Source organism: Barbatula barbatula (genome assembly GCF_947034865.1).
Source record: "Barbatula barbatula genome assembly, chromosome: 11".
Classification (NCBI taxonomy): domain Eukaryota; kingdom Metazoa; phylum Chordata; class Actinopteri; order Cypriniformes; family Nemacheilidae; genus Barbatula; species Barbatula barbatula.
The window spans coordinates 22,993,873-23,007,910 of record NC_136774.1 but is presented as its reverse complement, the minus strand read 5'-3'; the positions used below and the strand labels follow the sequence as shown (position 1 = coordinate 23,007,910).

The 14,038-nt window shown below is 42.2% G+C and overlaps 1 protein-coding gene across 1 annotated transcript; it reads right to left on the bottom strand.

Moving 5' to 3' along the window:
- Positions 1–13: 13 nt before the first annotated feature.
- On the bottom strand, positions 14–12,587 carry cux2b (cut-like homeobox 2b; the record flags this gene model as incomplete). Its single annotated transcript, XM_079468159.1, has 14 exons — positions 14–1,432; positions 2,748–3,024; positions 3,746–3,934; positions 4,013–4,297; positions 4,418–4,577; positions 6,380–7,206; positions 7,737–7,835; positions 9,356–10,000; positions 10,674–10,770; positions 10,958–11,006; positions 11,682–11,740; positions 11,986–12,183; positions 12,405–12,509; positions 12,561–12,587. The coding sequence occupies 14 exons, from the start codon at positions 12,585–12,587 to the stop codon at positions 685–687; spliced, it is 3,765 nt and encodes a 1,254-aa protein (XP_079324285.1). The 3' UTR covers positions 14–684.
- Between the last annotated feature and the right edge of the window lie 1,451 nt (positions 12,588–14,038).

Below are 14,038 nucleotides of genomic sequence, written 5' to 3'. Positions count from 1 at the left end.
TTTCTCTTTTTTTATAGTATCGCTCAAGTATATCACAGGTTACTAGCTAAAGAGGAAAATCGAGGGTAAATTATGATCCATGCTACATCTTGTTCAGAGAAGGCTATTGCAGACGTTTTTTTTTCCTACGACACACACAATCACACGTTGTACGCTTGTATAACAAAAGTTCCAAAACATGTCACCGAGAAACTAAATACATATGCAATGTTCACTATTTAGAGTCTTTTAGGACTATCCCTCCGTCAATGTGAAGCTGTCGCACATCACATGACTTCGCTGTCCCGTCTTACAGACAAAAGTTGAAAAACTGCTATTTAAAAATTAGCAAATTTGGTCATTGTCTCTGTTTTTTTTAACAAGTAGTGCTTTTGATGGCTTAAGACGAGGTCTTTTAATTCAATAATCTCACCCAGTGGCAATCTACCAGACGCCAGTGTGCATTTCATGACACTGCTAAGTCTTCACGCGCGAGAATTCTTCTCTCCTTCGCTGTTTAAAACCAACCCCAGATAGTGCTGTCACAAAGTTATTTTATCAAAATACCTAAAACATGTTTATAAATATTTGTCGTCTGCTTTTTCCTAAAATTCGTGAGAAGTTTTTCGTCACAGGGCCACAATAGTGTTTCTGTGGCGATCCTCGTGATGAAAGCAGACGCCCGTGAAGGGTGCTCGTACATCTCTAAAACTCCCACTCGAGCGTTTCCTCCCTGTTGGCGGCTCGCTCCAGCCGATGGATGATGTTATTGAGGTTGGCCATCTTCTCGTTGCGCCTCTGAGTGCTTTTGTTGACTTTGGAGTTGAGCGACGGTGACTCCGGGCCGTAGTTGGCCGCGGTCGGCTGATGATGGCCCGGGTTGGTGCCGGCGGCGGGCGCGTTGGGTGGCGATGGAGAAATGGGGGCGGAAGATGACGGGACAGGTGAAACGGACATCATGAGGCCGGGGGAAGACGCGGCTGACGGCGAGTTGAGTGAAACCTCCAGACTGCTGCGGGACGGCTCCGACGAAGCCTTGAAGCTAACGGGGTCCTCGGGCGACTTCTCCAGCTCCTCCACTTCGCGTGAGCTGTTCCTCTGCGAGCCCTCGGCTGACACACACTGACTGCGGCCCGCTTCCTCATCCCTGACGCGCTGAGGACGGTGTGAGGTCAGCTCCGGGTCACTTTTCAGCTGAGTGAACTGGACGCCAGAGAAGAATTTCGCCTGTCTCGACCTGAAGTCCTCGTCATCATCCTGCTCATTTAACTCCTGTTTGACCGTGAAGCGTCGGGGGTCAGCGCCGAGAGGACGGCTACGGCCAGCAGAGGACCTCCTGTCTTCACGATCAGAGACGGGGCTGTGGGACGCCAGAGGGGAACAGTTGTTGTGCTCGGCATCCGTGTCGTTGTCTTGGAGACCCTCCATCAGAACTTCCCGTCTCATACGAGACCTGTTTGAGGAAAAATAAAACAATCTAATCTGCTTTCTGTACAATATTTACAACAGGCAAAAATAAACATTTCAAACAGTGTATGTCACATTGTTGTCCTTATTTGTCCTATATTTGGAATTTGCATATAAAAATATAAATAAAGAGTTTCATTAAATAGACTTAGCTTTTGGCAGCCTGAATCAAGAATGAGATAATAAAAAGTAAAAGAAAATACTGTAGTATACGATATTATTTACTTTGGCTTTACTGCAATTTATTGTACAGAATGTTTTCTTATAGTCTTAAAATACTAATTACTCATATGAACGTTTTTTGGAAAATAATAAACATTTTAAAATACAATTTAACTTCAGGTTCCATATTTAATTATTGGCGGCAGCTATTTACACTAACTTTTAATAGCAGCATATCTTAGCGATATTGGTACGGGGTTTAGCGAAGTCTGCGGCAGGAGAGAGAGTTGGAAGATGAGCGGTGCAAATAACACACACCTGACTTGTTGCAGTGAGTGGCTTCGGGAGCCCGGAGAAAAGCAGCCAAAAAGCGGAAAGCTGAGAGAGAGAAACTGGTGTGAGGACCGTCTTTACTTTTATGAATGTTTGTGGAAGCGCAGGAACATGCGCAGGAAGCGCAGGTTTTGTTTTGAACTTTGTCAGAGAGTAAATAAACGCACAAGCCCCAGTAAAGCCGAACCTGTCTTCCTACCTCACTTTGATATGCTTTACACAACAGAAAATATCTGTATTTACTTTGGAATAATTGTAAGATGCTTTTGATAGCCTGCTTATAAATAGTGGCAGCTACTGTTTGCACCTCAGTATTGTTGTGTATTAAACATTATGCAACAATAACGGAGTGTAAATCATCACATTTATTGGAGTTATGATGCACCGATATGTCAATTTGGGCCGATAACTGATGATTCTTCAACATTGGAAGCCGATAACCGATATATTGGCCGATATACACTATCTAATAAAATCTAATAAAAACACTAGCAAACTATAGGAACACTTCTACTATATAGTAAACCCTACAGTATACTACAGTGTTTTTTGTATTTTTGTCAGACAGAAAAGGTCGAGTCAGGCACATTATATTATCATGCACTTATATGCATATATTTTTATCTGGACATAATAATCGAATCAACATATCATTGATAAAGTGCCTATTTAATTCTCCTTTTGTCACCCAAGGTGGAGCCAAATGTTTTGATTGTAGGTTCGAGTTGGGATAACTACAGTATTTTAAATGGCAAATGTCCTATACTAAGAGAGTAAGCGATAAACATAAATGAGAGGATCGTGACCTGTAGTTGTGGAACCAGTTGATGACGGTGTTGGTTTTGAGCTTGAGTTGGGCGGCCAGCATCTCAATGGTGTGTTGTGATGGATAAGGCTCCTGGAGATACGCTCTCCTCAGAGCCTCCTTCTCCTCGGCGGCCAGCACCACTCTGGGCTTCTTCGCTTGACTGAACGGACAGATCTCCAGCTGGGTCAGACCCGGACTGATGCAGTCTGAATGAGCGCCAAGGGAATCGCTGTCTGAGCCCGGACTCAACAGACCGTAACGCCGCTTCAGATAGGCTGAAGAAAAAAACACGAGACAGGGATTTATGACAGGTGGTTTGATTTGTAAAAACAGAGCACTTCCATCATCAGAAAAAAACACAGCGGCGGCTTTAAACAGGGTTTCATTCACTCGAACCAACCAGCTATGAGATCAACCAACATTTAAATCAAATGCAAAAACAAATGAAGAGAGACATCAAAGTCTTTTATTGGTTTTTTTTCAAGTTCATTTGCAAACAACTGGGTTTCGGTTTCAATGGATGTTCGTTTTTAATGGTTATCATTTTACTGACAGTATTGTGATGCTGTTGTGTGTTGGCCTCTCATGTGACTGTGGATTTATTTTTTCGATTTATATTTTAAAAGAAAAACAAAGCTCCAACGAGTGATAAAACTATACAAATATAAAAAATACTATACGAACTACAGTATTTACCGTAGTAAATTGTGGTAAAATGTTGTTTTTGAACAGAATACTATACTATACTATAGTACTGAAATGCTATTATAATACTTTGTATTATATTAATAATACAGTACAGTTCTGTATACTACGGTATTCTTTCATTTGGGTGGTGACTAGTGATGTCACCTGTTCCGATACAGCTCGTGGTCTTGAATTGTTCCAGCGTATAAAATTCATTTTGATAAAGGTTTTGAATGCATCATGGGAATTGTCTTCATAGGCCAATAAACCAGAATAGAAATAGTGTGATAAAATAACTGACTCGCTCACCCTTCTTCTCCATTTTCTTGACATCGCGCAGCTTCTCGACGTTATGCGGATCGTTGAGCCACAGTTGCATGCGGACGAACGGCTCGCGGCCCTTCAGACTGAGTTTATGCCAGGGTTTGGGTCGGGACAGCAGGTCTGATACTGAACCCTGGGTCAATCCCAGAATGCTCTCTCCAAACAGACGTTGACCTGCACACAAACACAGATTTACTGTATTTCTAATGAGACTTGGCTGAATTCTAATGATTGATATTCAGTGTTACTCACCTAAGTTGTTGTCCGTCAGAACCTCTTTCACTCTCTTGGTGATGCCGTATGTGTCCAGCTCTGGAGACATGGCCACCAGTTCCTGTATGCCCAGTGGCGTGTGAGGCTGATGGGGGACGGTCATACCCGGAGGGGCTTTACCTCCGTGAGGTTCCACACGCTGAGGCTGCTGGTTCTCTTTACTGCTCTCAAGAGCGAGACTGGCCGGCTCCAGACTTATGTTGGGTCTGTCGTCGGGACTCGGAGGAGGGGATGGTGACGAGCGTGTCGTTCCTGGGCTCTTATCTGAGAATCAAACACCAACAATGAGGATATTAGTCTAAACAGCTGGTTTAGCAATCCATACACTGTTTTGCTATAACGCAGCTGCCAAAGATGTGTTATGAAGTCATGACTGACACTCACCCTGGCTCGGGATGGGCATCTGGTTGAGTCCCTGACCCAGCTGATCCACCAGCCACAGCTGCATCCGTATGAACGGCTCGCGGCCCTTCTGAGTGAGTTTACTCCAAGGCTTCGGTCTGGATAACATGTCGCTCACGCTGCCCTGAGACAAACCCAACACCTACGAGCGACAGACAGACGTGATCGAATAGATGAACTAAACGAGAACACAATTTGAACAAATGCAGGTGCCACTAGGTGGCAGCAGAGGACAATTCAAAGGTTTCATATTAAATTACAGAAATGAAAAGACAAACTTGAAACAATGTGCATAATCGTGCACAATAGAACTTAAAGTATTGTGTTGCTCTTATTTAACAATGTCATGTGTTTATCAACATATTATAAAAATATGTTTCACCTACTGGACAACTCTAAGTAATGGGTTTTGTTTCTTTCATTCGTGGCCTAGAGACTGGAACTAAGTGATTTCTTTCTAAAACGCACAGTTAATTTACTGTCCACTGTAATAATAAAGAGTGCAATATGGACTTCACAATGAGATCACATCCTAGTCTATAATAACAGGTAGAAAATGCTCATGTTTGATATTTTATATAATATATATTTATATTTTATAACTTAACAGCACGGCTTAACGCATGTAATGAAGTTAGGTTTAAAACGAGGTTATTTCCATCTCAGAAATGTAAAGCGCATGTGCACACACATGAGTATTCAAGTCTAAGTAACTACATTCAGTCTTTTTTATATTAAACAATTAAACTGAAAAGTGAATCTTATTACTTTTTAAGGAAATGTGCTGCTTTACTTTTTACATCTGGTCTGGTATTCACAAAACACCTTTAGGCTCCTAACTTGCCAATTTAGGAGAAACTCTTTAAAAGAATGGGCCTTTATTTAAGGTGTCCTGATTATGGTGTTAAGAGGATTTCACAAAGAGTTTTAGCACTAAACATGTGAGACGTCAGGAGTCGTGAAGAGGACTCCTGAGTCACAAAGACCAACTCACAACAATCCTAAAATGGCTGGAACGCCGGCAGTCTACCTTCAAAACGCAAACATTTGAGAAAGATTTCATGACAATGAGCTTATCCATAAAGACCACTGATATCTGCTAACTCTTTATGAGACGGGCAAAATGCTTACAATTAGCTGAACATATACTTTATACATACTTTAATATTAACATATCGTTTTATATGCAAAACTTTACTCCATTGTTATATTTAGAAAATCATGTTATTTATTGTGATATCATGCGTATTAACTTAATCAAAACAATAAAAAACAAACTGTTCAATTGATATTAATTGGAATGCACAGTAAAAACATGAATTTTGAAAATAATGATGTTTTGTAAATGAACTCTTCACTTGTTTAAGTAGTTACTTGTTCTCTATTTCATCATCTTCATTTGAATACGGCGTTTTAAACTTTTTATTTGAATATGAGTAAATTTTTATTTTAAGATCTGTCAGCGTGATACCTCATTATATAATATTTGAATGAATAAATGACCGACAGAGACACATCCTCTATCAGCCGATCGCTGTGGTCATAGTCAGAAAGCGTGCTGACATCATCCACGGCAGCGAGGTCAACGCCGCCCTTTCTCATAGCTTTAGATTTCTTTCTGCTCCTTAATAAATTTTGCTCTAAGCAGCGATGTGAATATGTTTTAAGAGGAAACTAAACAGCTGTTAAGCCGAGCTCTTTGTGAATACACCGTAGAATAGTATCTGATTTCATAAGCGTGATTTCGTGGGCCACAATCAAATGGTTGAACATCAGACACGCAACGCATGAAGACTCACAAATGGCGCAAACTAGATTAGATAAATCTGATCTGATCCAACCTGTGCCAAATGCGGAAAAAAATGTCACGCGCCGATTCTTTTGATCTCAACTCATTACATGAAAAACATTCACTCCATCTGCTCTGCGTCTGCCACGTCTCACCTTCTCTCCAAAGATCCTCTGGCAGATTCCGTTCTTAGCCAGTTTTTCCTTCACCTGCCGGGTCAGCTCGAGGGTGTCCACCTCACGGTACATGTAAATCTCGTACTGCTCGGGGGTCAGCGGGGGTACTGTAGGTTTCAGGGCCCGGGGGATGTACGTGGGGTAGTATGACACCCGTCCCGCACCGCACGAAGCATCTCCGCTGACGGACGAATCCGACTCCACCTTAACCTCCACCGGCCGCCCCAACACGGGCTCGTCCTCCGGCGCGGACGCCTCCTCGCCATTGGCAGGGCAGTCGCCGTTCTCCATCCGCAGCCAGGACCTAGGCACAGACGAGTGACCCGTCGAAGAGGAGGAGGAGAGAGAGGGTGAGACGGAGGTGAAGGGTTGAGAGGTGCCGCCCGCGCCCAACACGACCGAGTTACGCTCTGAGGACCAGTGCTGGTCGAAATACGCTCCGGCTTCTCCGATCTCCGACTTCACCTTCCGGATGATGTTCTGCACGAAGGCGGCAGGCGACACGACGCTGAGAGGCACGTGAGGGCCGTTAGTGGAATTGGACAGGCAGGCGGGCACAGGGGTGCCCTCCTCTTGTTTGATGAAGGGGGGTGTGGGGGGAGGCTGACTCTTGGTGGGGTCCTGCAGGCCGAGACGCTCTCTGGTGGACGCACGACCGCACACCTCCATCTCTAGCAGGGCCTGCTGCTGGGCCTGCATCTCTCGCCGGGCCTGTTCCAGAATATTCTTAATGGTTTCATCTGAACTGCTGCTCTCTCGAGAACTGTTACGGCCCGACGAACAGCCCAGAGATGATTTACAATCGGCTGCCCAACACACAAACGCACAATTTTACAACGATATAGCAATAAAAATCTCATCATCAAAATAAATATAACATTTGTTTTAAGACCGAGAAAAAATGTTGCAGGTATGTGAACATGGATTACATTTTCATATCGCGGTAGATTTGGTCATCATTTATCACGACATTAATTATATAACAATAGATGGTTGAATACAAGAGTATTGTCCTCTTGATGCGAACTTAAAAAAATCATATTTTTATAATTAAAAAAAATAATATATATATATATATATATATATTACTAATCGTGTTATTTTATACATTTAAATGAATAAATTAATAATTATATAATAATCTTCTATTAATAATGTTATTCATAAATTATAATAGCAATACATTAAAATACAAATGAATATTATTCATAAAGTTTAAAATGTAATGTTTTATGTCAAATTTAATCAAAACTTTTACTTGAAACACTCGTATATCTATCAAAGTTCATAAACCACCTTTCTCATCGCATACACCGTATGTTTTTTTGTACATTACCTCTCTGAGACTGGATCTCCTTCTTGGCCTGTTCCAGAATGTTCTTGATGGCATCGTCTGACCCAGTTTCAGGAGTTCGGATGCGAGGAGTGATGCTCCCTGTCGGAGAGCACAGAGAGAGACAGGAGGTGAGGCGAGTGGGCCGGCTGATCAGAGAACAGCTCCAAAGCCTCGCTTTTGACTGCTAGATCAATGGCGGCCTTTGAGAACCTGGCATCGGGTGAGGGGGGGGGGTGAGGAGACACGTGAACGCTTTACTTTCAAAGCGGAGAAAGGAAACAGAAGTCAGAGCATCACAACAAACACAGAGCGGATGATAAAGCGGGGATGATAGAAACCCTGATCGATTCATTTGATGATTCAGAAAATGATTCTGTGGACTTAAGAAGGTTGAAATATCTCTAGGAAGTCAGATCGGCCTGTGGGATCGTTCAAAGTCAATCACTTAAACGTTAGCGAACGTCACGGAAATGTAGGGTGGGAACCCGGAAAGTCTTGGAAATGGATGCGAGTAAAGCTGTTTATGTGCTTGAATGGGGAAAGACATGTCAAACCTCTGAAACATTGAAAACATTTGTGACGCTAAGTACATCCTCCAATTTTCATAAGTGCACTGCAAAAATAAGCTTTACTGAAATCATTATTATTATTCAGTGCCGATACTAGACATCTGGGGGCCCTAAACTAAATTGTGAGGGGCCCTTGTAAAAATAATTCAAATGAGATATAGGCCTAAACATAACTGCAAACTATAAGAAATAAAAAATAACTCAATTAACACACCTAAACAAATGAAGTTAAGTGTATACTTAAGGCTCAGGGGTTAGAGCATGGCGCTTGCAACGTCAGGGTCATGGGTTTGATCCCAGGGATTGCACATAATCAGAAACAAAGTGTATAGTATAATGCAATGTAAGTCGCTTTGGATAAAAGCGTTTGCCAAATGCATAAATGTAATTAACCAGAAAATGTCATTAAAATTTAGATTGACCCAACGCCTGGCTCTGGAACCATCTAGCTGTCATAAAAACTGTAACATGCTGAATGATAAACTAACAAAATAAAGCATGATAAATACAGTTTACCAAATATACGAAAACACATCAATAATTCTCTTGATGTGATGGCATAAACAAAAAACGACATATTATCATGGGCGAACGAAATATAGTGGACAAATACTGAACTTGTAAATCTCTGAGCAGGGAAATTGTTTGTAAGTAATTCATTGAATAATTTAGCAAAACTAAATAAGACTTCAAAAACACAGGCCGCCTTGTTCTTTTGGTTCGTGTTATTGCCATTTTGTCCCCCGCCCAGACGGATAGCTCTGTGTTAAAGCAATGGTCATATGCAAAGACGCATATCATGTCATTACCTGCCGCCCACTGCATGTTATCCGAGTATGTAACAGTCATGAAATAAATTAAGTATTAAGAAGGTAATTTCCAAATGATTCTTCTAAAGCTGAAACAAGTCCTAAAAATAGTGTCTTTGACTCTGTACTCAAGGGGGCCCCCTGGTGGTGCAGGGGCCCTACTCTCTGTTAACATGAGCAAAACAATGTGTTTCATTCATTTTTCAACACACCATCTGTTTGTCTGCATGAGTTCACTCACCTCTCTGTCGAACCTGAATGGTGCGCAATGCCAGAATGTTCTGTTCGTCCGAGAGGAACTGCTTCATTTTTATGAAAGGCTCTTTGCCCTTGACCGTGAGCTTCCTCCAGGGTTTGGGTCGGGCCAGGATCTCACTGACCGACCCCTGCGACAGACCCAGCACGTAGTGACCGAACACACGCTGGCCGATGTTGTGCTTCAGCAGCTGTTCTTTCACCTGAAAAGCGATTTCTGCCGTGTCTAACTGATCGTCATCTGAACCGCCCGAGCTACCGCTCTCTGATTGGTCGCTGGGCATGCCCGTCTCCACAGCGGCAGACGAAGAGGAGTTCTGATTGGCTGACATGAGAGCGGCTTTGGCGGCGTAGAGCGCGGTGGGAAACGCCATGATGGAGGTGCCGTCTTTCTTGAAGAGGGGCGACAGGAGCTGCTTCTGGAGAAGTGGATCTCCGGAAAGTTTCTCACACGAGAAGGGCGACACCGAGTATGGGCGGGGCAGTTCTTGGGCGGAGGAAGGCGCGTCGGTGTTGGGCGGTCCCGGGCTGGTGGAAGCGTGACCATCTTTGGTCAGTGTTCCAGGAGGGGATGAGTATGACCCCGCGGGGCGAACCGTGTCCTTCCTGGATTCCTCAGAATGACCCTCATCTTATATAAAAACAGACACAGAATACAGCAGTTTAACATCAAGATGGTTGTACACATAGATATAGAAACATAGACGCCTCATTAACATCTGCTTGAATGAGCCGCTATATAGACAAGACATCTGTCTGAGAAAGTTTACTGTGTGTACTCATGTATGAAAATCAAATGTTATGTGCTGTTGTGAAGATTCAAACATTTTCATTGCTAAACTAACACAAGACAAGACAAAGCAAGGTCATTTAAGTTGGCTAAAACATTTTTTATTGAAATCAAATCAAATTTTAAAATAAAACTCAACAATAATATAATATAATAATCAACAAAAACTAAAATAAAAATAAATTCATCTTAAAAAGCAACATAAAAAATGAACAAATAATAAATAAAATAAAAAAGCATATAACCGAACTTCTAAAAGTCAACTACAATTAACAAAATCTTTCAATCTACAAAATGTAAGCCAATTCAAAATATTAATAAAACTAAATGAAACTCATGACTCAGGTAAAAGACTCAAGAAATTGAAATTGGTTTTGTAATATTGTGGCATCACTTGACTTTTAATGTAAGTGAGAACGGCAAATGTTGACTGTTCCAAGATGGCGGATGCCATACTTCAAAGAATACTGTGGTATAAAAACCAGATTAAATGGAGTATTGAGACATCTCTTACCGCTGTTGTGTAGCACTCTGACTTTGTCAAGATATTTGTGAGAGGACAGAAAGGCGTGTTTATCCATCAGAAGAGCTTCGGTGGTTTTGCCTGATTCCTGCACACACAGACAAAGTTAAATTCTGATGAATCAATGTCAGCGGCCGTGTTGATTCACATCATGCGTGACTCCAGCGAGCCGTTCATGTGCATTACTGTGGTGTTTCCTCATTGACTAAAATATCAATATGTCGCAAAGCTGTTAAAGAACTAAAGCATCTATGTGTGTGTGTTGAGTTGTTCACCTGGGAAGAGTTTCCATTGGCTGATGCCAGTTTCATGGCTTTCAGAATACTGCAGGAGACACAAACATATATCATGTCATCAGGTCCGACTTAGTTTTATGGAGTGTCCAACAACACATTTGCGTACATACACAGTGTAAAAACACTTTCATTGTCTAGTTCTAGTTTTATCTCACTTCTTGACCAACTCTCAAATGATTCGTTTAGCGATTCATCTGTCTATGCTCCTCCTTTCTGTAAGCCTACTCTGATCTGATTGGTCAGATGGTCTAGTCTGCTGTGATTGGTCTACCGTGTACAGCATCACAAATGGAACGTATGCGGGCATTACACAGAGTGACGCAAATATGACACGAAACAGAAATTACAACGACAGACGACTCGTTCATGTGATTCAGAGTCGAATCTTTTTTTCCCCAAGCCAATAACTTTGTTATTCGTTCACTTTCCGCTTTATAACTTGGCAGACAACTTGCTCACATTCCCACACAGCAACATGACACATTGCATGAATTGACATTTTAAGGATATTGTAATAGACAACATAAAAATTTGTAGTTTCGACATGTTTATATTTCAAAATACCTTTTCTACTGTATTGCTTATAGCTACCAATAAAATAGTAGTATTCTCACTTTTACTGTGTTTAAAAGTAAAAGTAAGGTAAAAAAAGAAAGGAAAACCCCCACAAAAGTCTCTGATGTGTGTTTGTGTGAAACTTCACCTGAGTTCTGTTTTAATCTCTTCATAGTCCATCTGAGACTGCAGTTTCGCCTCCAGCGCCTGTAAACAGACAAACAACCTGTCACTTCATCGTACGAAATATATACTTTAGGACGTTTCTTTACAGTCAAACTGACACCTCCCACAAACTCCGACACGACAGCTTAAATTATAAATCAATATTAAACGAATTCCTATCAATATTTTAACCATGACAATAAACGGCAAAAACGTACAGTTGCGTATCTTGCGCACAGAATATGCAGTAAAAACAATATGCAAAAATAAAAGTATACGCTTCTCACCTCAATAGCTTCTGATTTATAGGCCAGTTGCCGTTCCAGCTCCGCGATCCTATTGGCCGATGAATCTCGGACTTCCTGTAAGGTGAACTGCAGTCTCTGGACGCTCTCGAGCAGTCGGAGAATCTCTCTGTCCTTGGAGAACAGCACCGCCTCCAGCCGCGACGGCGAGCGCTCGTCCGTCTCATCCGCGTCTCTCTCCTGAGACCAGAAATGAAAGAGGGAGTGAAGGACGGAGTCAGGGGAGTGGCGGAGACGACATGAAAATCTCTTTTCAACTTCAAAATATCCAACTTCCTATAATCATAAAGCGTCAAAGAGCCACTAATGATGTTCCAGTGTGACGGGAGGCGGCGATCATTCGTGTTAAGGTGGCAATTTGCAGCGATGCGATTCGCCTGCCTTTCATCTGAAAGTCTCACCTCCTTGGGTCGGTCTTCTGACGGGCCGGTCCCTTTAGATGTGCTCTGAGAGGTGGCGAGCTGCTCACTCAGTCTCTTCACTGCCCTCTGCGCCACATCTGCTCTCTGCCATCAAACACACAAAGTTTGTCAAACTCTCTTCTTGTGTGTCTTTACAGTGACCTCCACTGTGGGGGTCTCCATTGACTTCCATTGTGTGAACAGAAAATCAAGCAAGAAACAAAACCAGTCTTCTTGTACAACTGTTTAGTGTTTTGTTGGTTTTGGCCTCTAGAAAACACATTATTTTGTTTTTACCAACCCAGGGTTGTTACAGCTAACTAAAGCTACACCTGTTCAAAGCCTTCGGTTAGTTGAAATCAAATCAAATATGTCAGAACTACTTAAACAGAACTCTGTGAGCAATCTCTTCATATATTGTTTGGATATGATTTGTTGTGGGCGGGCACTTATTTTTAGGTTGATGTGCGTGCTTTTTTGGTATTCTGTTGACGGAACTTAAATTTAACAAAAATGAGAACGTTGCCGTTACAATAAAGTGAAATAAATGAACAGAAAACAAATCGAAACTAAATTAAAACCAAAACTGAAATAAAATAAGTGCAAATCGAAAAACGATGAAAAATCAACAAACAAATACGTAAGCACATTGCTAAAAATGTGATCAGAAAAAATACGAGAAAGTTAACAAAACCAATTATTGTCGACAGGTACTAACCATGTTTGGGCATTTTGATCATGGCTTGTATAATCATGGATTTACATTTACAAAAAGCTTCATTTAGGTTTAACCGCAATAAGCATGTTTTTTATATGAGTTGTGCCCTCTTTTTTGGGGGGCGATGGCATACGGTATGTGCAACAGGTCTTGAACAGCTTGAAGTAAAATACAGCCTTGACATGTAAACATGGTTAAGAATCAGATGCCAAAATTCTCAAAATCAATTCCGATCTCTCGCGATCACCTGAATGAATAGAGATGTACATGTGCTCTCTCTCTCTCTGTCTGTTCTGCTGAGGCGTGTGTTTACTTGCGGCCACTTTCTTCCCAAACTGTTTACCTGCTCCGTCACACTCTGCCTGCTAATTAATGACTCATTTTCGAATCATTTATCTAAGAGCTGCTGGCGAAGGGAGAAAGAGCGAATCACGGCGGAAAAAAGGAAGCAATCAGTGCAATGAGGTAACTAACAGCCCTCGCCGCACACGGCACTCATCTCTCAGCATCTCGCTCCTGTCCTCCGCCGCTCCGCACGGCACCGTGGGAAAGAGTGGCTGCTAATCACGGCCTGCGAGCGAGGATGAGGAGGAGGAAGAGGGGCCGCGGGGGTGTCTCATTAAACTCCACGCTTGATTACCGAGGTGATTATCTTCACCGAGCTCCGTCTCAATCAGAGGCTGAGAGGAGAGCATCTCACTCACCTGGTTGGCCTTCTCCAGGTCTGCCATCAGCGCGCCCGTCTCCTCCACTCTGAAACATACGGACCGCACGTTTACATTTATGCATGTTAACCAGAATGGGATGGAGCTTTTAAGATATGCGGCGCAGTGGGGTACAAAAAGAAACCTTTCTACTTTTCGGCAGTAAAATAACAAGTTTACAAGGGACTTAAATTCGTGCTGAGTGATTGGTT